At 40.1% G+C, this 27575-nt stretch overlaps 3 protein-coding genes across 4 annotated transcripts in view; 2 read left to right on the forward strand and 1 right to left on the reverse strand.

Annotated features, from left to right (window-relative positions):
• The window catches only part of fam89a (family with sequence similarity 89 member A), a 10149-nt gene extending 989 nt beyond the window's left edge, over positions 1-9160 (forward strand). Inside the window, exon 2 of the mRNA XM_037685639.1 lies at positions 6505-9160. Within this exon, the coding sequence (XP_037541567.1) occupies positions 6505-6786 (282 nt within the window). The 3' untranslated portion in view covers positions 6787-9160. The remainder of the gene's footprint in view (positions 1-6504) is intronic.
• An 8557-nt stretch (positions 9161-17717) lies between these two features.
• On the reverse strand, positions 17718-21092 carry arv1 (ARV1 homolog, fatty acid homeostasis modulator). The gene is made up of 5 exons (XM_037685640.1): positions 20933-21092; positions 20592-20711; positions 20010-20163; positions 18589-18813; positions 17718-17855 (listed from the first exon to the last, which is right to left on the reverse strand). Exons 1-5 carry the CDS (start codon positions 21029-21031, stop codon positions 17725-17727), a joined length of 729 nt encoding a protein of 242 aa, XP_037541568.1. The 5' UTR covers positions 21032-21092; the 3' UTR covers positions 17718-17724.
• A 1475-nt stretch (positions 21093-22567) lies between these two features.
• The window catches only part of ttc13 (tetratricopeptide repeat domain 13), a 34288-nt gene continuing 29280 nt past the window's right edge, over positions 22568-27575 (forward strand). For both annotated transcript variants that reach the window (XM_037685642.1, XM_037685643.1), the window contains exons 1-2: positions 22568-22743; positions 26284-26378. In XM_037685642.1, coding sequence (XP_037541570.1) covers positions 22575-22743; positions 26284-26378 — 264 coding nt within the window. In that variant the 5' untranslated portion in view covers positions 22568-22574. The remainder of the gene's footprint in view (positions 22744-26283; positions 26379-27575) is intronic.

Raw genomic sequence — 27575 nt, forward strand, 5'->3', positions numbered from 1 at the left:
AATGTTTATGTCCAAGATAAATGTTTAATTTACAAACTAAATATTTATTGTCCAAGCTAAATATTTCATTTCCAAACTACACATTTAATTTTTAAGCTCATTATTAAATTCCTGAACTAAACTGAATTAAATTTGCTAACTAAATATTTAGCTCAGACCTAAATATTTATTTTCCACACTAAGCATTTAATTTCCAAAAAATATTTTATTTGATAACTAAATATTTAACCTGCAAGTTAAAAATTTAGTTTGTAAATTTAACGTTTAGCTTGGACACAAACATTTAGTTTGTAAACCAAATATCTAGTGTGGAACAAAATATTTAGCTTGCTAATTAAATATTTAACTTGAAAGTTAAGTATTTAGTTTGTAAACTGACATTTATAAATGTATGAACAACATGGTGAAAATTTGACTTTGAAAAAAAAGCTATGTTTTAATCTTATGAAAGGTTAAATAAACCAAAATGCTGCTGTTAATTTTTGACTATATAATTTACAAACGGCACCCCATAGCCCTGTAGCTCAGGCTTACATATCAGTAAAAACATCTGTTTAAATGAGACGAGAAGGGTTAATCTTTACACGTCTGAACTGGCATTCTGATAACTTTTGTGGGTTTTTACACAATCACCGTTGAGGGTTTTATTTACCTTCCTAAATGTTTCAATTTACCGAGCAAATCAACTCTTATTTGCACATTCTCTACAGTTCTTGTACAGTTTACGCATCGACACATGGAAATGTTTCGTTTCACGGCTATAGGATTTATGGTTTAATGGAGACCCAGCAAAGTTAAGTCAGGTCCTCTGGATGGTTTCTTTATGTTGAAACGTTTCGTCTTTCATCCAAAGGACTTCATCATTCCAAGGCGCCACAACAAACGGTCCCATAAGTAGCACACTCGCATAGTGAGCCAACCGGTTTGATGGTGATAAGATGGTTTCTGGAGTCCACCCTCTCCTTAATTAAGGACTTTAACAATGGGATTAATGCTCAAATTAATGGGATTAATCTGTATAAATAAAGGTTGAATGAATCCTTAACTTTATTACCTGGATTATTAAGCATGAACTTTGATGATATAATGGAGAGCTCACACACCCAACCTTTCGTAGACTCCCATCGTATCTGAGCTCACGATTTTCTTGCCAAAAATTAAATATCCATTTAACTCGAAGATCCTTCATGAAACATTGTAAATGCATAAAAAAATAACACATTCAGGAGTTAATTTTAATTTAAACTTCAAGTTTTCACACAGCAACTGTTTGAGGCTTACTTTCTATAAGTTTGTTTTTGTCTACCTGTCATATTAGGAGTGAAATCAGGGAGTGAGAGACAGGCGTGTGTGGTTACCGAGGTTACTCAAATGACCCTCTAGCAGCAGCCTTTTATTTATTTTTTTAATCTTGGTCCTTTACGGTTTAAATATCAACATTTTGTTGTCTAAAAGTAAATCCTAAATTATTATGGTAACTAGAGGAATTGCATTTCCTGAGAAATTGTAGTGTGAATGCTTATTGCTTAAGAACTTGCTGAAAAACAGATGAAATAAGCTAAAAAAAACAAAAAAAAAAACAGGCTGAAATGTAGCTGAAAGGGAAGAACAAGCCTAAGTTAGCAGACGAAAGCAGAAAGAATCGATATTTTCTAAATTAGGTTTAAATAAACAGAAATTGGCTAAAAAGCTGAAATTAACAAAAAAAAAAACCCTGAAAAATAGCTGAAAAATAGCTGAAAAGGCAAAAAAGGTTAAACTACCAGAAGGAAGCGGAAGGAGCTGAAATTAGCAACAACAAAAAAAGAGGAATTAGCTGAAACAAATTAACATCAAAAGAGCTATTTTTTAAATCAAAAAGCTAAATAGTAGCTAAGATAGAAGCTGAAACTAGTAGAAAAAAGTGCAAAGGAGCATAACAAGCTGAAATTAGCATAAAGAAATTAATTAAGCTGAAAGTAGGCAAAATTAACATGAAAAACTTGAATTAATCTGAAATTAGCTAAAGAATGCTAAAAGGCTAGCTGAAAGTTTAGAACACACTTAAATTAGCAGAAAAAGCAGAAAAAGCACACGTTTGTCCAGTTAGGCTGAGCATAAAAAAGAGGAAATTATCTGAAAAGAGCTAAACTCGCTAAAAACAGCTGAGTAGTACCTAAAACAGCCAAAAGAAGCTTAATTTACCAGAAGGAAGTGGAGAGAGCACTTTTTTTTTTTTTTTTGCTGAATTAGGCTGAAAAAAGAAAAAAAAAATTATTTTTTAATTCTGGAATTAGCTGAAAAAGCTAAAATTAGGATAAAACAGCTAAATAGTAGCAGAGAGAGCAGAAAAGCTGAAACTTGCATAAAAAAAGCTGAAAGGAGCTTAACAAGCTGAAATTAGCAGCAAAAAGTTAGAAGATGCGCAAAATTGTTGTAGTTAGCAGAAACAAGCTGAAAGGATAAAAAAACAGCTGAAATTAGCTGAAAATAGCAACAAGAGTTTAAGTTTGCACAAAGAAGCTGAAAGCAGCTGAACCAGAACAAAATGTGGAAGGTGCAGTATAATGTTGGAAACGGATCAAAAGATTTTAAGGATGTAAAATAAGCTCAATTAATTTTGTATGAGAGAAAACATGGCTGAAAAGGCTAAATATTTCAAAAAGCTAAAGTTGCACCAATACCAAAAGTCATGGCAGGATTGTCCTGAAAGAGCCGAACGCTTTGATTTATGATTTGTTGAAATAGCACAAAAGTTGTGGAATGATTAAAAAGTAAAATGGATCACAACAGAGTGTTCACACTATGAGCGTTAATGGAAATAAAACCGGATGTTTGCTCCGTTTTCAACGTGAAGGTGAACTCGGAGTCCTCCGGTGAACTGAACCTGACCTCAGGTCCGTTCAGATGTCGTCAGAGCCGAACCATCATCCCAGACTTGTTTACTCGCCCGGCAGCAGATTTCATCATGGAGCTGAACTCGTTTGTTTTCAAACAAAACGATCAAAAAGCCAAACTGTTGATGAAAACTACCGTATCCTTTTTACCGTCCGGTTTTTCCCGTTTCTGCAGATAATTTCCAGGTGAAGGTTGATTTTTTTGCTGCGTTTGCAGACATCTTAATAGTTGGTCTTTGTCTCGTATTTTAAAGTGTCTTTTTCAGCAGATTTATTGTTTTACGCAACTTTTTTTCCTTCACGATAAAAAATATGCCCCTTGTTAAACTGTAAGCAACCAATACATAAAACGGAACCAAAAGGTCCGTACTATATTAAAAATATAATAAACCTAAAAGTTGTGTTCATGGTTCTGTCTAGGTTTGTTTTTCACCCCATCGTTTAATTTGCTTGATAGTTGTTTTTTTTGGTGAAATAATTTAGTTTTTATTTCTGACCGTCTCTTTTGCTTCATTTTCTGTGTTTTGTTTGTGAACTTTGATTTCTGATACGTTAAAGTTTTACTCAGCATAATCAACCTTTATTTATACAGGTAAATCCCATTGAGCCTCGAGGACTCATTTATTGGCGCATCTCATTGGCGCAGAGGTTAGAGAGGTGGGCTTGTGATCCAAAGATCGCCGGTTCACACCCCGGCCCCGACAACATCAAAATTGTGGGTGGGGTAGGTGAAACACCCACACTTGCCCCCACCCTCATTCGCCCCACTCTGGGCCCATGAGCAAGGCCCTTAACCCCCACCATGTGCTCCCTAAACAGGTCTCTCTTGAAAATGAGTTCTCGTGGCTCAATGAGACTAACCTGGATAAATAAAGGCTAAATGAAAAAAAAATGAAAAAATTTACAAGAGAGACCTGATTTCAACAAAGAACAATGGACAACAGCAACAACAATAAGCAGTTATAAAAACTCATACTAGTTTTTTTTTTTTTTTTTTTTTTTTTTTTAACAAATAGGATGGCTAAAAGGAAAAAGGTAACAAAACCAAAAAAAAACTGCTAGATTCCGAGACAAATGTATAAAACTAAAAACAGGAACATGTCTGCATTGGTCCCTGCCAGGAGTCCAACAGATTCTTAAAGCCACTTAGAGAGGTCAAGGTCGAGAGCTTCAAATCTTTTTGTAAGATATTCCAGGAAACAGGAGCGGAATAGGAGAAGGTCCTTTTGTCTAGTTCAGTCCTCACTGAGGGAACACTGCAGGTAATAATGTCCTGAGAGCGCACTCCGTAGCTGCACTCACGCAGAGACATGTAGGAGGAGATGTATGAAGGCAGCAGACCAAGAAGTGATTTAAAGATGAAAATATACCAGTGAGAGAGTCTGCGTGAAGTTAATGATGTCCAGTTAACCAGTGAATACTGGGTGCAGTGGTGGGTACGATAATCACAGCCAGTTATGAATCTTAGTGCACCATGATAGACAGCATCCAACATCTGCAGGGTTCTTGTAGGAGCGTTCATGTAAATAATATCACCAAAATCAATGGAGGGAAGGAAAGTCACAGATACAAGGCGTTTCCTAGCATTCAGGGTTAGACAGGATCTGTTTCTGAAAAAGAAACCCAGTTTAATTTTCAGTTTCTTTACCAAGTTTTCCACATGGAGCTTAAAAGAAAGATGTGAGTCGACCAAGATACCCTAATATTTATAGGAATCAACAAACTCAATGGGGACACCATTTGAGGATAAAATCGGAGGAAGAACTGCTGGGACCAACTTCCTATTTGAAAAAAGCATCCCTTTGGTTTTTTCGGCATTTAGGACAAGTTTGAGGTGAAACAAATCAGTCTGGATGATGTTAAATGCAGATTTCAGAAGCTGGAAAGCCTTAGCAACTGTTTTAGCTCGACAATAAACAACTGTGTCATCAGCATAGAAATGTATGGATGCATTAGGGATAAAGAGGTGATTGTTCAGCATTTAGTTATCAAATGTTTTGAATCAACAAAGTTAATCTAAAAAAAGGCAGTTTTTTTTTTTTTTTTTGGCATTTTAAGACTAAACAATAGATTTGTCAATAAACATTGCTGAACGTCAGCTGAAATCAGCTGAAGAAGCTGAAACCCAAAATTAACGCTATTAGAACAAAAGCTAAAACCAACAGAAGTGTAGCTAATAGCTCAATCCAATGAAATGGTATGTAAAAAACTAAAATTAGAGAGATATTAGTAGCAATAAACTAAAGGGAGAAAAAAAAAAAAAAAAAAAAAAGCTGAATGATCAAATAAGCGAAACAGTAGATATAAGCCAAAATTAAGTCGGGCAAATGCTAGGACCAGCAAAACTTTTGCTAAAATCTTAAATTAGCAAAACAGTTGCTACAATTTAAGATGAACAAAAAAGCAGCTTAAAGCTACAACTATCTGATTGACTTCTTTTTAGAACAATAACTAAAAGCTAAAGCCAGCAGAGCAAAAATTGGAAAACGGTAGAAATCAGCTACAACTATCAAAACAACAGCTGTAAGCTAAAAATGAAATGCTGAAGTAAATTCCAAAGAGCACAAAGTTTGTCAAAGATGTGACGAGAACTCAGTTTCTTTCTGAGAGAAACGGATTTCAAAACAAAATACTTAAACTATAACTGCTACGAGGCCTGTCGCGATAAACAATTAATCAATTAATCGCACGATAAATGAAAATTATCGACCTCATTTTCATTTATCGGCTTTATCGTTTCTTCATGTCTCTTTCTAATGAAGACACTGGATGACAAAAGGCTCAACTTCGGTGCTCTTCACTGACCCCGCCCTTTCTCTCGTCTCTTTTAAATTAGTTTTAAACGTCCAAAATAGCATTTTTGGATTGTTAAAAGCAGCTAAGCCGAGAAGCTAAGCTAACGGGTTGACCTCGGGGGAAAAAACCTCCATCTTATTGAAGCTCCAAAATTCACAGTTGAAACTTGTGCCGTTGTGTAAAAAGTTGTTTTTCCTCTGCAAAAAGAAGCTGAGAACTTGTTTACTGATTTTTTTTATTTTTTTATTAAAAGCTTTGTTTGACAAATGCTATGCTAAAGAGCTCAAACTACACCGAGCGTCTGCCATTTTGAGAACAGAATTAAGGAGAGAGAGACAGCCCATGTCACGTCAAGGGACCTCCCTCCCATTTTTTTTAAAGAGACACGCTGCTCACTCCCTCACTATCCATCCTTCGGTTCAGTCTTATGCTGCCATCCAGTGATCAAAAAAAGTACTACACTCAAAACAAATTAACCAAAATTCTCTTTAAATTTGACAATAATTACTAATTATTGTCAAATTTAAAACAATATTATCGTTTATCGCAATAAATTCTGAGACAATTTGCCCAGCAAAATTTATCGTGACGGGCCTAACTGTTACAAACGGCAAAATATATTGTCCAAATGTCCTCAAGTAGCTGAACGTTCTGATACCAGAATGGCTGAAACGGCTAAAAGTTTACTCAAGTAGCTTGAACGAGAAACTAAACGAGCTGACTCAGCATTCACATTTTTAAGCTGCAGATTAAGCTTTTCTAGACACTGCATGGAAATTCCTCCACATGTTAACTTTGATCTTGGTGTGTGTGTGTCTGTGTCCACCCTCAGGTTGGGCTGCGTCAGCAGGACATGTCTCTGCTGTGCCAGCTGTGGTCGCTCCACGAGTCCATCCAGGAGTACAAGGGCAGCTGCCACGACCTGAGCGCCGCCTCCAGCCTCAGCATGATGGAGAACGGCTACTTTGACGAGGACGACGAGTTCTACCCGGAGCCGGGGTCCACTCCCACCGGGGAGCAGCCGGACGGAGACGTCGAGGACGGGACGACGGTAGCGTCCAAGAACGGCAGCGGCAAAGACGACAGCTGGGACTCCTTCCACGTCACCATCTGAGGCCTCGCTCGGTGTTTTTCTGGACTCATACTTTGTGGTGGACGGACTGGCTTGAGGAAAAGTTCACGGCTTCAGAAACCTGTGAGAAGGGAGCGTCTGGTTGGAGACGGCAGCGTTTGCTTTGTTGTTTGAGCAGAGGTGAAAAGGTCCGGCCGAACCTCGAACTTTTCCTCAGGTGAAATAATCATCAGCTTGTGCTGCAGAATCTTATCAAACCGCCGAGACACGAGACTGAATGTTTCGTCAAATAAACTAAACTGGGAGACACAACTCTTTATCAACAGCTCTGCTGCGTCTGCCAGCCTGAACCTCTCCTTTTCTACACAAAATATATGAAAGTTATTTATTATATAATATAAACATCAGAAAAGTCTTTTTTTCTTCTTCTTGTAAACCCTAAACCAGAGTTTTGTTTTAACCGTTCATAACTTTTCAAAGGACAACACGAAGAACATTTTTGGACGAGTTGATTGAGACTAAGTAATAATTGTATTTAAACCAGCAGAGATGGACGAGATCTTATGAACAACCTGCGCTGTGATGAGCTCCTGCAAACTCTTTACGTTTTAAGTTCTGCATGTGGCACAGGAGTTCCTTCCATTTCAGTCATATCCACAATCAGAGGTTTAAATCACATTTCTTACAACCTGAGTGACGTTCTCGGCATCCTTCTCGTTCATGATAATGTTGGTCTCACCAATGTTGCGATCGAGACCTGGTTTGCATTCGCTAGCTGTAATGTTTTTTACATTTCTAAATGTATCAGAGGAGACGTCACTGTGGCCTTTGAATATTTCTAACAGGAACTTGGACAGGAAACGGGGTTTTTACTTGGATGCGTCCTCCATCCAGGTCCTAACAGATCTTGTCTTAGGACAATGCCCTCTAATGGGTCTAACAATAACTTAAGGTATGCCTAGACCTTTGGCTGAAGGGGACCAGCTTCCCTGTTTAAGTTTGAAGCCCCGCCCCCATTGGTCATTGACCTCGATTTAAAAAATGAAAACAACACACCAGATAAAGTTCATCAGGTCTCAGTGTTTCCTCTAGTTTACTTGCCTTGGCAGGGCGCTCGCGCTCATGTCTTCCATGATTTTTGTCGACCAGGGTGGGGGGTGTAGACGGAGACACGTCTGTGTTGCGCGCTGTTTGTGGGATGGGTGTGGAGACGGCTCAGCGTGAGGGAAACCAAACGCTACCTAGCTTTTTAGCTAGTGCATCTGTATTGCGCACAGCTAGCTAAACGCTACGTCAATTCTGGTAGTTGTTAGCCGTGGGGGAGACGGCTCAGCGTGAGGGAAACTGAGCGCTACCTAGCTTTTTAGCTAGCACATCTGTGTTTTGCGCACAGCTAGCTTAGCGCTACGTCTGTTCTGGCAGTTGGCGATGGGGTGCAGGACGTTCAGTTCTGTTGACGGGTGGGGCGCCCTGCTTGTATATTTGTAGAGGAAACACTGGGTCTTGTTGGTTTACGTAGTTCTTACGTTGCTGCTGGATTCTCAAGTATTCACTTCCCAACATGATCAGCTGTAATCCGTTATTTCATGCTTCAAAGAAAGCTCATGCGGCGCCATGATTGTGTGCGAAGGAGAAGGCGGGCTTAAAGCCCCACATTGCAAGCGCTCCGACTCTGGTCCACAAATCCAACATGGTAGCTTCTGTAAGCCTGGTCCTGCTGGCTTCAAGTCCCAACAACAGCACACAGGGCTTTGTCTCTTCAAGAAACTAGGTGCAGGGGTCTGCAACCTTTACCACAGAAGGAGCCATTTTTAACACCTTTTACTAAATATGTACATTAACTTGACCCTTCATATTAACAGTTGATGTATTTTTGTAGGTTTTAGGCAAAGAAATGGTGATTTAAACACAAATGGATTCATATTATTTTTGGTCATAAATGCACTTCAGAGAGGCTGAAGAACCACACGTGACCCCAGAGCCGCAGCTTGCAGACTCCTGCTCTAAATGATGTCATGCGCTCAATATCAGCTTGATGAGACATCTCGGAGGGGCTTTCCCTGCTGTAACTAACTTTCAGCATATCTTAATCTGTAGCAAGTCCTGGTTAAAGTATTTCTGATTTGGAAACATTTAATGGTGAAAGAAAACAGCACGAGTATCGTTTGTGATAAATCACCTGAACCAGCCTTATTTCAGGTGCTTAAACGTCTGTGGCAGTTCGTCTCATATTTGAATGTGCTGATCTCAATGTAGACACGGCGGAATGATTTGTTTTTATTTACCTGAGATTGTTTACTTCACATCTGTTTGGTGATGGATGTGCAGCACTCAGCATTATTTGGTTAAAGGTGCTGAAGTAAATGAATGAAATCTGAGGAATGTCTTCAAACGTTATTCTGCAGCTGCTGAATTTCACACAGTTCACTCAAAATGTCCTTCACGCTTTCAGCTAGCTGGCACGATTGTTCTTTGACGTGAAACTGCTTTTAAAATGTACTTATTGTGCATGAAAATGTTGGTAAAACTGTTATAAGAGCCTCAATATTCTATTTATTGGACTACACAAAATCATAAGTTTGAGTTTAAGTTGGAGCTGTAATAACGTGCCATGTGTAAAACCAGCAACACGCAATGTTCCTTTTGTTGGTCTATATTTGCAGTTTTGTGTTTTTAGGTTCAAAAGCACCATTTTCAAAGCTTCAATTTGTAAAAAAAACGATTCTGTTAAATCAATTTTAGTTGCTTCTTGTATATATATATATATATATAAAAAGGTTTACATTGAGCTCATTGATGATCCAGTGGTCCCAACAGTGGTCCTTGAGGAACACCATCATTTATGTTTTAGTTGTTTCCCTGCGTTGACACCTGGTTTGAATGAATGAGTGATTAACAGGCTTCTGCAGAACTTGAAGTAATTAAACCACTAAATCAGGTGTGTTGGAGCAGAGAAATGACTGAAACATGCAGGATGGTGTTCCTCAAGGACCAGGGTTAGGAACCACCAGATTGGACAACCTGTAGCTGGGCTGTTGTATGACCCTAGCTCTTTCGGCTGTTCCCGGAGCTAGTGTGAAAGTCAAGCAACCGACTGGGAAAAAATTACTTCACCTAAGAAGACTGATGTTGGAGACTAGTTGGTGTCTCAATGTTGACCTAGTTTTGCAAGAACATTAGCAAATTTTCAGTTGCCCTCTTGAATTCAAGCGCTATAACAACCTCCGGGACTCCAGCGAGGAAATTAGGAACCATTTCCGGACATTTTGTCAGCTCCGTGGTGGATGCTGTTCACTTATCACAGCCCAGTGTGATGCTGCCTTCACTGACTCGCAACGTGAGGAGGGGTTGAGTAAAACGAGTGCAACGTTCAGGGGAAACATTCGTGAGTGAAACAGGCAGCATGGCTTAGGCACAGTTGACCAAAAGACTTGTTTTACAGCTTGGATTATAGTTGCCATTTTCTTCTTAAACAAGATCAGGAAACTAATTTCCATCACCCACATGATGATGGAACCAACGATTTATTGACTCCAGGATTTATATCACACAGTTGGTGCCTTTGTAAACCTTCCTGTTTAAAGAACCAAAGCGTCGGCCATGTGCTTTGACTTGTGTCTGGTTTCAAAAGCTGCTGCGTGCAGAGTTTAAGACATAAACCTTTTAATCCCTGACTCGGAGTGGATTACATGCTTGTTTCAAAGATTAATTGTTGCTAAACAATTAATTGGTGCTGTGTGGTCGTTGTCGCAAATTCCCAGAATTGGCAGATTAATGGCTCGGATTAGAATAAAGGTTTCCGTTCTATTAAAAGCCGAGAGTGGTTTTTACCGTTCGGTCCGAGTTCTTTGACAAGTTATTGACGAAGCAGCTGCTGTCGGGCGTATTTTTAACTGGTCACATTTTTTAAATTTGAGTTGCTTCGCAGGAAGTTGGTCACTTTTAGCCACGCTTCTACGTTCGCAGCTTTAACGTGCAGCCTTTTAAACCAGTCGTATCAGGAACCGAAGCTCTTTTAATTTGGCTCGTTTTCATGTAAAACCTGCTCTGACTTGGTCTTTACTACACAGCCACGCCTCCTTGTATACCACTTGCTAACTGTCCTCACTTCTCAGTTTAAAATCGGCTCAGTTTAAAATAATCCCAGTTTTCACGATTTCTGGATGTATACTTTGGAGATGTCTCAGGGGAAACTCGAGAAATGTTCGGCTCTTGTGACCCATGGAGCCGTTCTGGTGCTTGATTATGTTTTCTGTTCAAATAATGTGCCCCCCCCCATGCACACACACACCCACCTACATAAAACAATTACAAGTTTTGAACCAACATAAGAGGTCCAGAGGTGAAGAAGACTCAGTAGACCAGAATGCAATGCCTGACGCGCTGATTCTTCCACAGCTCAGCATCAAGTATTACAGTTCATCTATATCACAAATAGAAATATATTAAGTCTATTTATATCTATATAATGTCAGTAATTTTATAATAGATGAATAAATATTACTGTGTATTCCTCATAATCTGTCATAAATCGATATAATGAAAGGAGTTGGTGTTAGGTAAATGTATCCAGAGAAAATGTTTGTTTGTGTTCTTTGATTGTTGGATGACCACAGTACTGTTTGTTTCGGCTTCAGTCTTGTTGTCTCTTACTTTTCCAACTGAGATGCATTTAATAAAACGACTCCAGACTTTTCAGCTCGACTGAGATGTTTGATATTCAGGGATGTGGGCGACAGATTCTGTCTCACGTTCCAGCTCAGGCAACGATAACCAGAATAAACGCGAGTGATTTAGTTGGTAAAGAGACGAATTTGTCCCCGAGTGGAAAAGTAACGGCCTCTTCAACGTAATGACTTGTGCTAACCTCGGATCAGGGCCGGGGTCCTCGTCCTGCTGCAGAACGCAAGTGAGCTTGAGCTCACGGTGACAAACCGACAGCCGGATGTTTTTGGTAGAGAGCCGAATCCATGGTTCCATTAATTACAAGAAGTGGTCCAGGTCCTGAAGCAGTACCAGACCACCACCGTTTGTGTCACACCAGGTCGCTCACCTCACCAGGCCACAGAATACTGTCCCAAAAGTCCTGGGGATCGTCAAGGTGGTTTGGACCTAAACTCTCCCATGGACGCCATTATTGTCTTTTATCCTTTTCTTATTGTTGAACCACGAACCTTAATGTTTTTCCATCGTCTGGTTTCATCATAATTTGGTTCTATACGATCTCTGTGGTTTCTTGTGCCGCCTTGATGTGGGCGATCGTCGTAGCACGACTGTCGTGAATTTGCCACCAATTGGTAAATCAGTAAAATAATCCCAAAGCGCTCACCGTCCTCTGCCACGTTTTCAAAAAATGCGGAGGCCAAGTCGAGACCACGTTCCCTTTGCTGGTTGGACCTCTGGGACCCTGTGTACATAATTTCGCTCCACCACATGTACCACATGAGGTGCGAATGACAATAAAGAAACTCTGACTCTGACTCGTGAATCAAGTCCATTTGGTCAAGCTTCTTCTGTCGTCAACCAACAAGCACAGCGAAGTGCACCTCCTCGTAGTACCAGTTATGCATTGCCGTTTTAAAGGATATATTTATTTAATAAAGTAAATAAATGCTGCGGTTGAGAAGCTTTAAAATGACGTCGCCCTCTGGACAATCACCTGCAGCCTGCGGACGACATTAAGTTTGACTCGGCTCGTCTGGATCCTCGGTTCATTAGGTTCTAAGAACCGAGCTGGAAGTGGGTTGGATCACCCAGTGGAAATCTGAACCCGGGCCGTGTTGAGCCACTTTAAAAAAAAAAAAGCCATTCGAGCGTTTTTTGGGAGCTGTCATGACATTTTGGAGTAGTTTTGATCAGTCAGACGCTCCAGAGAAGGTTCTGTTTCCTCTATATGTGGACGACTGCTCCATTTAAGTGATTTCATCATTCCACAGGTCTGGCACAGTGCAGGCCCAGGTGTGGTAAAACTAAATTCAGCGTTTCAGAACAAACTCGATTCACGATTTAAGAAGAAGTCATCCTTTTTCACCAGAGTAATCGGAGCAACGTTAAGTTAGTGTTCTCCATTTTAACGTCGGTCTGTGCAGCAAACTGTGACGTTTTATTCTGATGCAACAAATCAAATGCACTCGAGGCACAAAAATAAACTTGTTGGAAGTAAAAGAAACTGCAGCTCCTCTCTGCTGCCCTACTTCCTGCATGCATCTGACTTGCATTTTAATGCTCCGATCTGCATGTCGGAGTGCAGCCGCTGCCACGGCGGCGAGCTTTGATTCTGCAGCAGGATGCTTTGATGTGTGCAGCTCCTGGAGCTGGGAGGCTCAAATGAAATAAACTTACATTTTCATTCTGAGACTGTTCAAGCTGCTCCAGAGAGACTGAGGAAATGGGTCACGCAATCCTTTCATGTTTAGAGTTTGAGCAGATTGTTAGCTGATTTGGAATCGCATAATCCGTGGCACCGTTTTGAACCTTTGATTTAAAATGTATAAAAATAAGTGGACGTTGCCTTTGTTTTGTGGCTCCTCGCCAACCCTGCAGCATCATTCGAAGCCCGTGCTTTCGCTCCCTGCACTCTGTTCTCGTGCTGCCTGTCCGACCGTCTGTTCGGGGATTAGAGCAGATTAACATAATCTTGGTTGAGAGTAAATCCAAGGTGCGCATCACTCTCTCTGCAGAGTCAGAGCTGAACTGAGTGGAACCCACTGAGTTGGTTGGGGCAACATCCATCCATTTTCTTTACCCGTTTATTCCATTTTGGGTCACGGGGGTCGCTGGTGCCCATGTCCAGCAATCACTGTGCGAGGGGCGGGGTACACCCTGGACAGGTCGCAAGTCCATCACAGGGACACATGGAGACAAACGAGACAAACAACCATTCACTCTCTCACTCACACCTAGGGACAATTTAGAGTTACCAATCAGCCTAACATGCATGTTTTTGGTCTGTGGGAGGAAACCGGAGTACCCGGAGAAAACCCACGCATGCACGGAGAGAACATGCAAACTCAACCCAGAAGGCCCCTGGACCGGGGTTTGAACCAGGGACCTGCTCGCTGAGAGGCAGCAGCTCTACCAGTTGTGCCACCGTGCTGCCCTGGTTGGGGCAACATGTCAGCCTTTAAAACCAAAGGTGCCTTGCTAAAAGGCTCCTGGACTTAATCTCTTGTTTGTTTTGTTTTTAGTGTCTCATCTGAAACGCCAGTTCGATTAGGAGTTTCAGGTTTTATAGTTGGGGCAACATGGGGGAGTGGTGGCGCAGAGGCTAGAGAAGGTTGCCGGTTCAACTCCCCAGAGCGACAACATCAAAATGTGGGTGGGAAAGGTGAAACACCTACATATACCTGCCTCCACCGTCATTTGCCCCACTCTAGGCCCTTGAGCAAGGCCTCTAACCCCACCACCTGCTCCCCCAGGCGCCCAAGATGGCAGCTCCCTGCTCCACACAGAGAGCTGTGGTAGCTCGGTGGTCTGGGGTTGTCAGGAAGGACATCCGGTGTAAAAACAGTTACCAAGTCTTCATGCGAGTTAGTTTGCTGAAGAAGAGAGCAGCCAATAAAAAAAATAATAAAATAAAATATATATATGTACATATCCCTCCTAAGTGTTTAAACTGGCCCCAACGTTTTCAGAACTACTCCAGCCTAAAAACAGAGGAATAAATTAATTAAAAGGTAAATGCAAACAAATAATGAGACGTTTAAACATTTGTTATCTGCAGACTGAAACCAGATAATCTGAGTTTTCCCCCCGGCCATCTGTGAAATAAGATCTTGTGTTTTCTGCGTAATCTGAGCTGGACTGTGTGTCTGTCTGTGACGTAGATTCACCCAGAGAGATTACACTTTGAAAACATTCCTCGTGAATGTGCTGTCTCCTCAGCTATTCAGACGTGTAGCAACAAGCAGCACGCCTGTAAGATAATTAAAGTTTCATTCTCCTCTGAGCATCAGTAATCTGCTGGAACGTTTGTCTGTGCTGCATTAAAGCCAGAGTCAGAGATTCTTTATTGTCATTCGCACCACATGTGGTACATGTGGTGGAACGAAATTATGTACACAGGGTCCCAGTTACATCCAACAAAAAAATGTATAAGAAAAACAGTAATAACATCTAAGATATGAACTAAGAAAAACATCAACTAAATATACACTAAGCACTCATAACATAAAAACAATACGTCAAACATCAGCACGAACATGAGTCTGTGTGAGCGGATGAGCACGCATGAACACATCAACATGAAACAGATCAGCAGCAACATGATGTTTTTTTTCACAGTGATTGTTCTGGTTAGAGATTCATGAGTCTAACAGCCTCAGGGTAGAAGCTGTTCCTCAGTCTAGTGGTTCTACACTTAATGCTCCTCAACCTCCTTCCTGAGGGGAGTGGGGCAAAAAGTGTGTGTGCTGGGTGAGTGGGGTCCTTCATGATGCAGGTGGCCCTCTTCCTGCATCTGGAGGTGTAGATGTCTGTGATGGTGGGGAGACTGACTCCAACATCTTCTGTGCAGCCTTCACCACTCTCTGCAAAGCTTTTCTTTCTGCAGCTGTGCAGCCTCCATGCCACACGTTGATGCTGGAGCACAGGATGCTCTCCACTGCACACCTGTAGAAGGAGGCGAGGACTGAGCTTCCCAGACCAGCTCGCCTCAGCCGTCTGAGGAAGTAGTCTCTGATGATCTTTCTTCATCAGGCTGGTGGTGTTGTTGCTCCAGCTGAGGTTGTCATTCATGTGTACACCCAAGTACTTGTAAATGTGGAAATGCTAGTTAATGGTCTAAGATAAAAAAAAAAAAAACTTTTTATCTTATTTCTTGTCAACATTATAAAAAGTTAAAAATCTAAATGTAATGTTACAAATGTGAAGTGTAAACTAAATATTTTTCTTTATTGTGGCATCAGTTTTACATCATAAAGTTCTTTGCATGTTTTAGTCATTGAACTTTTCTTTCAAGAGCCAGAACATAAAGAAAAACTAAACAATCAAGTGTATTTTTGGCTTTTAAACAAAAGATTAATTTGGCACATGAGCCTTTTTTATGGTTCAATTATTTTAAAATAATTGGACGTTTTATTATAATTCTTTTCTTCTTCTTTCAGCTGCTCCACTTGCAGCCGGCAGTATGTTGACATGAACCAAAGAGCAGATTTAATGAAACATGCAGAAAATAATCATTGGCTGTAGATCTACAACTATCCAAGCTTTGGAGTCAACACAGTTCAAGATGGCCGCCAATGCCAATTGATCGTCAAAACACAAAAGGCTATAAGTGAGTCATTTTTGCAGATATTGAACTAAACGTGGTAGTAGCAGACAGTCATTCACAACACATGCTCAGAGCGTGACATCTTGTGATATCGCATCAGATCAGCAGAACGTTTTCATGTTGTGACCAAAACGTGTCAGCAAAATAATGCCCGAAACTCTGGCGGGCGATATGCATTCCTTCAAGGGATGTTAGGACTTTTATTGTTCTGGAAAAGATATTGTTCCATGTGGATCTTTACTGCGCTCTCGCCTTCATGACTCCTGGAATAAAAACACAAAAAACCAACTCCTTGGTTTGTTTTTCTAAACTTTTAATTTTCTTCTCATATTTTTCTTACCATAAAAATAGAAAACACCTCGTTTCCTATCACTTATGTATTTTAAATAAAAAAGAAAATACCTACTTGCTTTTTTCCTATAATGGTTGTTTAAAAAAAGGGATTTTAATGAGTTCAAACCCCGCACACATAATTACTCTAATCAAGAAGACTGTGGTTTTATTTTACACTAAACTTGACCGGAAATGATTTTTAATTCAAGACTGATGAAAGAAGATGAGCTTTAGTTGTCGCTGACAACGCTGAACTTTAAAGACCCAAAGTTTGTAGAAAAAAATGTGTTAAGTTATAATGATCACATTAAAAACTAAACAGAAGAATCAAACCAACAAATCCACGTTTAGTCAGGAGTTTTAGACGAACCAGTTTTTGGGGAACTCACGAGTGCAAAATAGCAAACTTTCACCTTTTTTTTGTTGTTGCTAAAGATGTAAAAAATATATACATAATGTTTATTTTTTAAACTAAATAATTCCAATACCAAAAAAACATCTTGAAGATTTCTTAGCATTATCAAACACCCACCGCAGCAGCAAGTTTACCACAAGAAGTGTGGATTTAACTTAAATTTAATGCCAATTAAACACATCTGGATGTAATCTGAGCACCAAGAGCAAAACTACCGTCGGCTAATAAAAATAAACAAACAGTATCAACATTTAAAGAGCTTCAGATGAACGAACCAAACACGGAGGCGTTCTTTTAGAACCTGCACAAACCAGCTGTGAAGGTAGTTCATCGTTCAAAGCACAGTGTTTATGGGAAGGCCGTAAAGTTTAGTAGACGTTAAAAATGAAGAAACGTCATTGCTTTAGCTAAATTAAAAAACAAATGCAGCGTAGTTAAATTTCAACGGTGGAGAATGGGTGCACAGCTGAGGATATAAATGCTCTGAACTTAGAAATAAATCTGTTCCTGACGTTAGCTTCATGATTTACCTCGATGTTTATGCGTGATACACTTAGTGAGATTAGATGGGCATTTCTTCACTAATCTGAAGAATGTGCAGAGTGCTGCCTGAGTCCTGTTCAGACTGAGGGGCAGTTATTGTCAGATCACAACCTCGGGGTCCGTCAGCATCATTCCTGGAGAGTGGCTCAGGAACTGGAGCGTGCTAAACCTGGATCAGGGACTAAAAACACCTTCTCCCATCCTCCTGGTTGTCAAGTATTCCACTAAAATGTCCCTTTTTTTCCGCCTAAAACCACAAAAAAAGTGTGAATATCTTGTGTGCAACATTCTTCAACAGTAACAGTGATGCGTTTATGATTTAGGGAGGGTCGGCAGGAGAAAAATATCAAAATTTCCCTTTCCACGTACACCTTCATGGGTTTGGAGTCCAAATCGTTCGGTGTGATTGTGCTGCTGTTTATTGTAAAGATGTCCACACGTCCTGGAAGCTCCATAGAAGGTCCTTACAGGCCTGAGCGGTGAGAGTTTCTGACAGCAGGCCGACACAAACCGCCGCCAGGGACAGACGTCGGCTGCAGTTCAGGATTACTGGAGATGGGATCAAACACAGACAACACCTTATAATGATTTAAAAATAAACTTGGAAGGTTTTAAATTGACAAAATGTTTAAAAATAACTCGAACTGTCATTTTGTGCTTCTTCCAACAGGCGACATTAACCGCATATCGCCAGCCTCCTTTCAGATTCAAAATGAGGTCATCTTATGAAGTTTTGGTGAAAGCTTGTAAATGACTAATTCAATCTAACGCAATATTGTGGGATTTTATATGTAGGTCCTCAGAGTATGTGTTGAGGGTGACTCTCATTAACTACCACGTCAAACCTCCACTCAGTGTCTGTAAAACTGGCTGAGTTACAGACAGTTCTGTGTTTTGTGAGGTCAAACTGCGACGACCTAGAACTGGGTCAACTCCTACAAGCCTTGTAGACCTACAGTACATCCAGTAAAATTTGTCCAGTGGTTCATGATATTTTGCTAACAGATAAACAGGGGGAAATACAAGCTTATTAAAGCTTTAATCTCCAGATTAGTTTCATGTAAGATCATCTAAAGGTTAACTTCAGCAGCAGGTGAAATGTGCATAAAACATTTGGCTGTATAATTCTGTAACTGGGATCAGTAGAACGCTCTGCCAAATAAAACTAGGTGCAGTGGCCACCTGCTGGTGTCTTTGAAGAACCAAACTTTATAACCTCTAATTATTGCTTTAGGAGTGTTGACGCAGGAGGCGACAAAGGCTGACAGGAAGTGCCTCCTACCTCGGATGGCCTGCGAGTTGGAGGTGAGCACAAAGAGCCGGATGAGGCCCAGACAGAGCGGCGCGTAGTCGTGCTCCCAGATGACGACGGGGATGAGCAGCACTTTGCCGTAGCAGGACAGCAGCAGGGCTCTGAGGAGCAGGCCGAACTCCACCGTGCCACCGCGCAGACGAGCGACCCACAGCCAAAGGAACCAGAGCGCACCGCAGCCGAACGCTGACAGCTCTGCAACATTCAACCACACACACACAAAATGAGGTGTAACCTCCTGTATGGAACCATATTAAACAATTTGCATGAGCACCAAGTATGTTCAGGAGATTTCTAGTTGGAAATTTGCTCCTTACATGAGGAAATAAATGCTTTCCCCTTAAACCTACTTACATTTAAGCAATAGTTTTGACTGAAGAGTTTTCACTATGTCATAAACAAGTAAACACACATCAGTGGTGTAGCAAAGAGCCATAACTCCAGTAAGAAAGGGTGCAGCACAAAATGCAGACGTGCTCTGCTTCTCCATAATAATACTTCCTGCCAAGTTTTATTGATTTCTATCACGTGTGTATGAGTTGAGCTGACATAAAATTAATGCAAACGGACAGATGCCATGAAATAATATGACCCTTTGAGCAGATAAAAGGTGCAAAGGCACATCTGTTTAAAGTCTAGCCCACATTCAGTTAAAGCTATAGGCTTAGCTGCCACTTTCAAATGTCTCATCCACAGAACCTGTTTTTAATTCATACGAAGGGTTTCGAGACAATGATTTATGGGTTAAAAAAGCTTTACAGTAACAACAGCCAAAAGCAATAACAATTTTTTAATTTCTCTCTGAGATCAATAAACGTATCCATCTTTCAACCAGATCAAGGTCACCTGGCTTAACAGTTTTTTTAAACAGTAAATCTGAAATTAACTGGACAATAAAAGAAGCCATCATGTTTGCTCACTTATTAAATGGTTTGTAAAGCAAAAAAATATTACCTTAAAATCATTTTTATGGTAGAAAATTATATTTTTCTGTGTTGAATAACACCCCGCCGAGTTCAAAATGTTTAGATAGTTTAGGTATTTTACGGCTTTCTAAAATGCTAAACAACATTTTGCAAAAAAAATTTAAAAAAAGGAGGTTGAATATGGAGCTTCCATGGAAGACGGAAAGAAGAAGACTACAGAGAAGGTTTGTGGACGCAGTGAAGGATATGCAGAGGGTTGGTGTGACAGAAAGATGATGAAATAAGGTGAGATGGAGGGAGATAATCCACCTAAACCGAACAGCTGAAAGAAGAAAACTAAAATGTTATAAACTGAGCAAGGGATTAATGTGTTGTGACAACTAAAATATACAGAAGTCTTATTCAAGATGCACGGTGGGACAAAAGTCCTTTTCTTTTCTAAAAACACCGGACGTTTCTTCCTACCAAGGGCAGCCAATCCAAACATGCCATAAAACTCCCACTCCTTGGTGTATCGGATTATATCAGCAGGATCGCTGCTCTGCTCGGAGCCGTGCAGCTCGGACCACCGGAGGTAGGCCTCACACAGCAGGCAGAACACGCACAGCTTCCAGTGGATCTGCAGAGGCACAAAATAACACGTTTCGAACTAAAACAGGCACCACTGCGTGTTTAAAAACAGAACGTAGACTCTCTGTTTACAATGAAAACACCAGAATGATTAAACTGATAGTTGGGCCATGTTTATTTCTGAACTTCATGACTTTTATTTTTGAATACGGGTAATTTAAACAGACTGCAGGTTGTATTGCAAATAATATATTTAGTCCTGGATTTGAAAAGTACTTGTTTACTTTTTTTTATAATATATGGTGTCATTTGAGGTCATACTAATAAACCAAAATGAACATTCTTGTTCTTTTCCCAACATTTAACATGTAGTTTTAATCAACTTATGGGCGAAGTTACACATTTGTTGCATTTTTGAACAAATAATCCAAACAGGACTTTTTTTAAAAACAAGTTAAAACAATAAAGGTTACTTACATTTAAGCTTGTGTTGAAGATGATGTGTCTAAAAGCCTGTGTTTTGCACAAGATGGCGTCAATAAGAATACAAACTGGGTCATATTCGATGTATTTATCCACTGGTTTTTCACAGGACTCCTACAAAACATACAAAACAACATCAGTAGTTGTGTTCACGTTGTAATTTGAGATTAAGAATGATTAAAATTTGCTACGTGATACTGTTTTAGAAACAAAGCACTGACTTGTTATTTAGGCGTGCTACATAAAATAATGTCGATGTGAAAAGTAATGCATTATTTCACTTCCGGTGGCTAGTTTCACTCGGACGGATAAAAAGAATAAAATAATGAACGTACACATATCGTTATCTTCAGAATCCCGTTACTGTAATCCCTGTGAAGCTCCGTCGCCTTCTCGTTGCATTCAACACACCTAAAATCAACTTCTTTACCCATTTTTTTTAAATTATTCCTAGCTAAAATGCATCATGCTAACGTTCAAAACCAAAACATTCAAACCGGAAATGATGCATCCACAGCAGCTTGACTTCAAAATAAAAGCGCACCTTTGACTTTATCTTTTCAATTGAAACTGATGCAGTAATCTATATTTTGGCCTAAAAACAGAAAATGACAGAAATATTGTCATATGAAGCATTAACATCATTTTAAAAATTAAATAGGAGTTTTAAACTATTGTCTGCCGCTGTACAACAATGCTCAATAAAGTATGTATTTTTATGAACTATTAATTAACATGAGACGAAGGGCACAATATCATTATAAACGTTACAATTTTACTTTTGTTGATACTTTCAAACAACATTAAGGGGAATAGTTTCCCTGATTATCATAAGTACATATGTTTACGTTCAACCAGGGGTGCCTCCAGAAGAAGTTATCAGATTGGGGTAACTGTTAATGTTAGGATGGCACACTAAAACCAAAATGCCATAACATAACTTCATGGGTTTTATTTTGCTGTAAGTTATTTGGGGGTCTTCTCCAGTGGGACATACTGCAGTAAGGAAGGTGTCTTGGAAACATCCTAATCAGGTGCCAGAACCACCTCAGCAGCTTACACATTTCAATGCAGAGAAGCAGCAGCTCTACTCCAAACTCCCAATGAAGCAAGGAGCAAGACTGAATCCTGTCATTTCAGCTGCTTGTATTCAGGATCTCATTCTTTCCATCATGATGTAGACCTGGTGGCCCTGTGATGGACTGGAGACCTGACCAGGATGTCCCCTGTCTCTCGCACAGTGACTGCTGAACATGAACACCAGTGACCCCCGCAACCCGAAAAGGAAGAACAGAAAAAGCTAATGGATGGCTGGATGGATGGATCCAGACCTCATGACTACAGGTGATGGATTGAGAGTTTTGCCTTTTTGAATCAACTTTTTATTCCCTGTGAAGAGACTCCATTGGCTTACGTTGATATTAATAATTCATAACGTGCATAGACAAGTAACAGTTACCTTTTAGTTCTTACAACTTACAGTGATAGACAAGTGGCTTAAATGGATAGGAAACACCAAGTGGTGTCTTTATTTGCTACACAATATTTGTTTCAAAGGACAAAAACATTAAAAAAATGATAATGTGGATGCTTGTACCTTTTTTGTTGTCATTGTGCCTGTGTTTAATTGTATTATTAGCAGTTTTGCCTATTCAAACTGTGGTCATAAGCCTGTTTCATAATAATTTTGTTGGTTGAGGAGCTAAAAGGTTTGGGGAACACTGATATAAATAAATATACGTGTCAAAAATAGCTTTATGTGTTTTACTTTGAAAGTTTCAAAGGAAGCTGTCACGTCTGTCAATATCCCGGATAAGCCTGTTTGACGGCTGCATGGCGTGTTGGGAATTGTAGTTTAAATGACGTCTGTGATTGCGGGCTTTTTACAGCTTGCTCGTGAAGGGGGCGGGGCGTGTTTGTCTTCGGTTTGCTAGCGTCCGTTGCAGCTTCCGCTCTCTGTCGTCACTCGTTACAAACATGGCCCCTGCCAGCCGGGCTGTCGCTGTAGTAGCGCTGTCGCTGCTGTGCCTGAGCGGGGAAATAGTTTCCACCGAGTACTTCTCCACGCTCACTTTGTTCAACAATGAGCTCCACAAGCAGGGATGCAGCTCGCTGTCCGAGTGGGAAGATTACGCTGCGGACTGCGGTAAAAGTCTCTCTTTTTTTACAGTCACTTTGCCTCGTCCTGCTCGGCTCTACTGTCACTGCAGCACCCGGTAGGTTAGCCTGGCTGCTAACAAGCTAACAACAACAAACCGTGACAGCCCAGAAGAGTTGACTTAAATCTGCTCTGACCGCTAACACGTCCTTCAGTTCAGTGGAAGAGGGTAGCAACACAAGGGAGTTTATAAATGAACACTGTAACATGGAGGAAACTATTTTATTTATTTTTTTTATAATCAGAGGTCTACACAAACGCATTCCTCCATAGCTAAAATTCAGCTTTTGCAACAAAAGCTTCCCTAAAATAAAATTTTCTGCTAAAAGAAGACAAGAGTTCTAATTTTCTGCTAAAAGAAGACGAGATGTAAATAACTGGAGGAAGTACCATTATATTGAACACATTGCCTCCGATCTGAGAGATAGTTAAAGAACCAACCAATGGTGTGCTCTCAGAAATTGGTTTCTCAGATCACACCATTGGTTGGTTCTCTAACTATCTCTCAGATCGGAGGCAATGTGTTCAACATAATGGTACTTCCTCCAGTTATTTAACAGTCAAAAATGGTGTACCGCAAGGCTCAGTCTTAGGACCCACCCTCTTTACAATCTACATAGGTAATGTAGGTCAGAGCATCCTTGACACATCCTTACATTTCTATGCTGATGACACAGTTGTTTATTGTCGAGCTAAAACAGTTGCTAAGGCTTTCCAGCTTTTGCAATCCGCATTTGACATCATCCAGTCGGATTTGTTCCACCTCAAACTTGTCTTAAACGCCGATAAAACTGAAAGCTAAACTGGCTTTCTTTTTCAGAAACGGATCCCGTATAACTCTGAATGCTAGGAAACGCCTTGTAACTGAGACATTATTTACATGAACGCTCCTACAAGAACCCTGCAGATGTTGGATGCTGTCTATCATGGTGCACTAAGATTCATAACTGGCTGTGATTATCGTACCCACCACTGCACCCTGTATTCACTGGTTAACTGGGCATCATTAACTTCTCACTGGTACATTTTCATTTTTAAATCACTTCTTGGTCTGCTGCCTTCATACATCTCCTCTTACATGTCTCTGCGTGAGTGCAGCTTATTATCTTATTTGTAAAAAAAAAAAAATCTGTCTTTTTATAAATGTCTATTGTCGTCGCTGTTGTCCATTGTTGTCGTCATTCTTTGTTGAAATCAGGTCTCTTGTAAATGGGTTCTTAAGGCTCAATGGGATTAACCTGTCTAAATAAAGGTACATTTTAAGAAACTGTACTTGCGTTGCGTAGCCATACTCCGATGACTCCTCAATATTTTCAGCACTGGTCAAAAGGGTCTGTGGACTCTTACGTCAATTTTGGGCTAGTTGGTGCGTGCGTGTAATAGAAGTTGGATTTATTACGCTTTGAAAGCATCTTGTGGAGTTGATCCTTTCAAAGACCCATTCAGTTTTTAAAGGTTAGTCGTGTTCTGTGGCCAACAACACTGCATATGAGCAAAGGGCCGTACCATATGACTTATCCTGAGTGCATGTCCCCAACATCCGCTGTTCTCTACCCCTTCGCTTCTTCATCTTCGTCTCAGTGGAGACTGTGCGCGTGCGTCTGATGAGGCGTATAAAAAGGACGACTGTCAACTGTCTGCAGCTCGGTTGCCTTTATTTCAAAGAGCAGTTTATATCTGATTTGATCAACGTGAACTAAACACATTTTCTGATTTCTGCCTTTTTAAGCTTCATTTTGATGCCAGATCATCCTGATGTGAGCGGATCCAGAGCTTGATTTGTCTTGCAAACTGGGAAAACCCCTGACAAACTGGTCTGAATCCTATTTTTTGCATATTCCCATGAGGATTTCTTGACGTTATTTGAAAGAGGAAACCTCGACTCATATTTGTATATTGGGATATTTCAGTTGGTATTGAAATTATCTTCTCAAGTGCTTTCAGGGAAAGTAGCAACATTTTCAAGCTTTTCTCAAAGTCATTGTTGATACTACCCAGAAACGTGCTTCAAAACAGTCTTTAGGATTATATTTTAGATATTTTATTCAGGGGACCCATAGATAAGATATTTGTTCGTCATATTTTTACTACCATATTTTTCATCATATAAGTCATAGTTTTTTGCATAAATTTGCATGCCCTGCATCTTGTGTGGCGAAGTGACATATTTGTTTTTTCTCCCCATATTTATAAAACAATTTTTGGCCGAGATCTGATGATTTCATTCATTCTGACATGGACAATATTGAACACTAACATTTTCAGCCACTAGAGGGCCCTCAAGCCACTTGTCTCATTAATAGGTAAAATGGCTATTAATGAGACACTTGGCTTGCCATACCAAGCCACCTTCGTCTCACACCTGAACTCCTGGAGCAAACGTCAAAACAGCTTCATTTCGCTGCTCCGCCCAGACGAAATGCAGCTGCTTTGACCATTAAATATTTATTAAGGAAAAGTTCAACTGAGACACACCTTTACTATAATGTCGAGCAAACACATAATTGTTTTTAGGTGGTTATCTTGTTAGATTTTGAAGAAATGCACAGCGAGTCGTCCCTCTGTGTGCTCCAGCATTTGCTAATTGGCTTTTAAAATGCAGCTGATTTGACCGTCAAAGTGCATTTATTAAGGAAAAGCTAAACTGAGACACCTTTGCTATAATTTTGAGCAAACAAACAATTGTTTTTAAGTGTTAATCTTGTTAAATTCTTGTTAAAGTCCTTCCGTGCATGCTCCCATTGCCCCCATTTGGCAGCCAATTGATTTTTGGCACAACACCGGCCCACATTTCCAGGTTGTCAACGGTGACGCATAAAAGAGGCGACGTATTTATGTTTTTTCCTACTTTACTAGACATATTTGGACAGATGTGACTTATACGGCGGCAAGTACAGTAAATCTTACTATAGGAAAATTGTCAACACATGCGCTGTCAGTGATTTAACCCTCGGTTTGATGTAATGGGTTACATAGAAGACAAAGTCAAAATGCTATTTATTGAGAATGAAAAAAAAAAAGTCAAACATTTCCCTGATTTTTATTTATTTAAATTGCATAATTGGATCGTTTTTCTGTTTACCGCCATTAGATTATTTTCTAAAACAAAGTATATAATTCATCCATCCGTTATCAAATTATTCATTATTAATGTTTGCTGTAAAACTGCACTTTTATTGTGAAACTATAATAGTTAGAAAATGCGTTAGCTACTTTAAAATACTTTATCTTGAGTTATGGATTTGGAGTTTACAATATTACATTAATATTTGTCTTGTGATGTGTTCAAAAGAAGAATCACGTTTATTAATGTTTTTAAATGCTTTGCTGCTCTGAATTGTTTGAATTAGAGCTCTTCATGTCGGTCTGTCTCTCATCACCAACATGCCTTGTTGATTTCTGTTCTCAACTTTTGAAACTCCACAAACACAACTCTAAAAACGGGTTCAGAGCTTGAAAACGAAAAATCTCCTCACTTCCTTTAAAACAAATCCCCGTGACAAACCCTTGAAACCCTTGTCTCTCCAGAGTCTTCAGTTTTACAGTTCGAGGACCCGGACTGCGAGGAGGGAAGCAACCCGCCCTGCGAGTCGGTCTTCTCGCTGAACGCAGAAAAGATCCTGGTGAGATCTCACTCGCACGCTCATCCGATCCAGAACAGCCACATCCTTAACTGTTTCCTCGCAGCTAAAACGGCACGACGAAGTGAAAACCACAAAGTTCTGCGCTGCAAAGACGTTCGAGCTACAACAGCTTGGTTCATTTTTTATTTCTTACTAATGGAGCGATTACATGGAGTGCATTCTGAGGTTAAGAGCTTCACGTTTGAATCTAATAATATAAATATGGACGACGTGGGGCTCATTAAACAGAGCGGAAATTGACCAATTACAACAAGCTGAAGAGATTTATTGACGTCTTCTGGTTTTAAGCCAGCTGGGCCTCACTTTTCTAGACATAACTGGGTGTGTTGGGTCTTTGTGTGTTTGTAGCCACACCTAGTGATAATAGAGTGTCCACACCCTGGAGTAGAGTGTGACATCATTGTTACAGGGTGACAACCATTCAGGTTCAGGAAATTCAGAACTTTAGCAAAAATAAAGCATCTGCTCAGAGTTTATGTTCATGATGTTAACAAAGCAGCTTGTGCAGCTGCTGGCTGCAGACATATGGCAGGTCTTGATACAAAAAATGCAACATTTCTGTGCAGATTTTAATACGCTCACGTTACACCACCATAATTCTCCAACTGGGATCACACGGTAAGATCAGTGGCACGCTTTCAGAAAGTTTGTAACATTTTGGTGTGGTAAAATATTCACATCACATTTGGTCATTCTTGCACATTTATTCCAAATTTATCTGCATTTGAAACTTTTGGATGTCACGTAACTGTGCTGTCTTTTGATTTTTTTCTAAACAAATTTTCTTCGTTTGGTCGTCGTGTCATTTCTGTGAGCTTCCTCTTTGTTAAAAGCTTCAAGATTTACGACATTTGCAAATCTCGTAAACCCATTTTTTAAAAATTCACGATGGAACAAAGTAAACATATCAAATGCTGTCAACAGTTTTTTTTGGCCTGTTTTTTGGTCTCATGCTGGTGAAGTGTCTGGACTACAGGCAGGCCGGTCCAGCTGCTCTGAAGCCGTGTGTGGTTTGGTTCGTCTTCTGAAATTTGCGAACCCTTCTCTGATAAAGACGTTATGGGAGCATACATTGTTCTAAAACCTGTATGAACTTTTCTACATTAATGGAGCCTTTCCACTTGAGTAAGCTGTCCATGCCAGAGGCACCAATACACCCCCATACCATCAGAGAGG

Source organism: Nematolebias whitei, chromosome 12 (assembly GCF_014905685.2).
Source record: "Nematolebias whitei isolate Nwh7 chromosome 12, NemWhi1, whole genome shotgun sequence".
Taxonomy (NCBI): domain Eukaryota; kingdom Metazoa; phylum Chordata; class Actinopteri; order Cyprinodontiformes; family Rivulidae; genus Nematolebias; species Nematolebias whitei.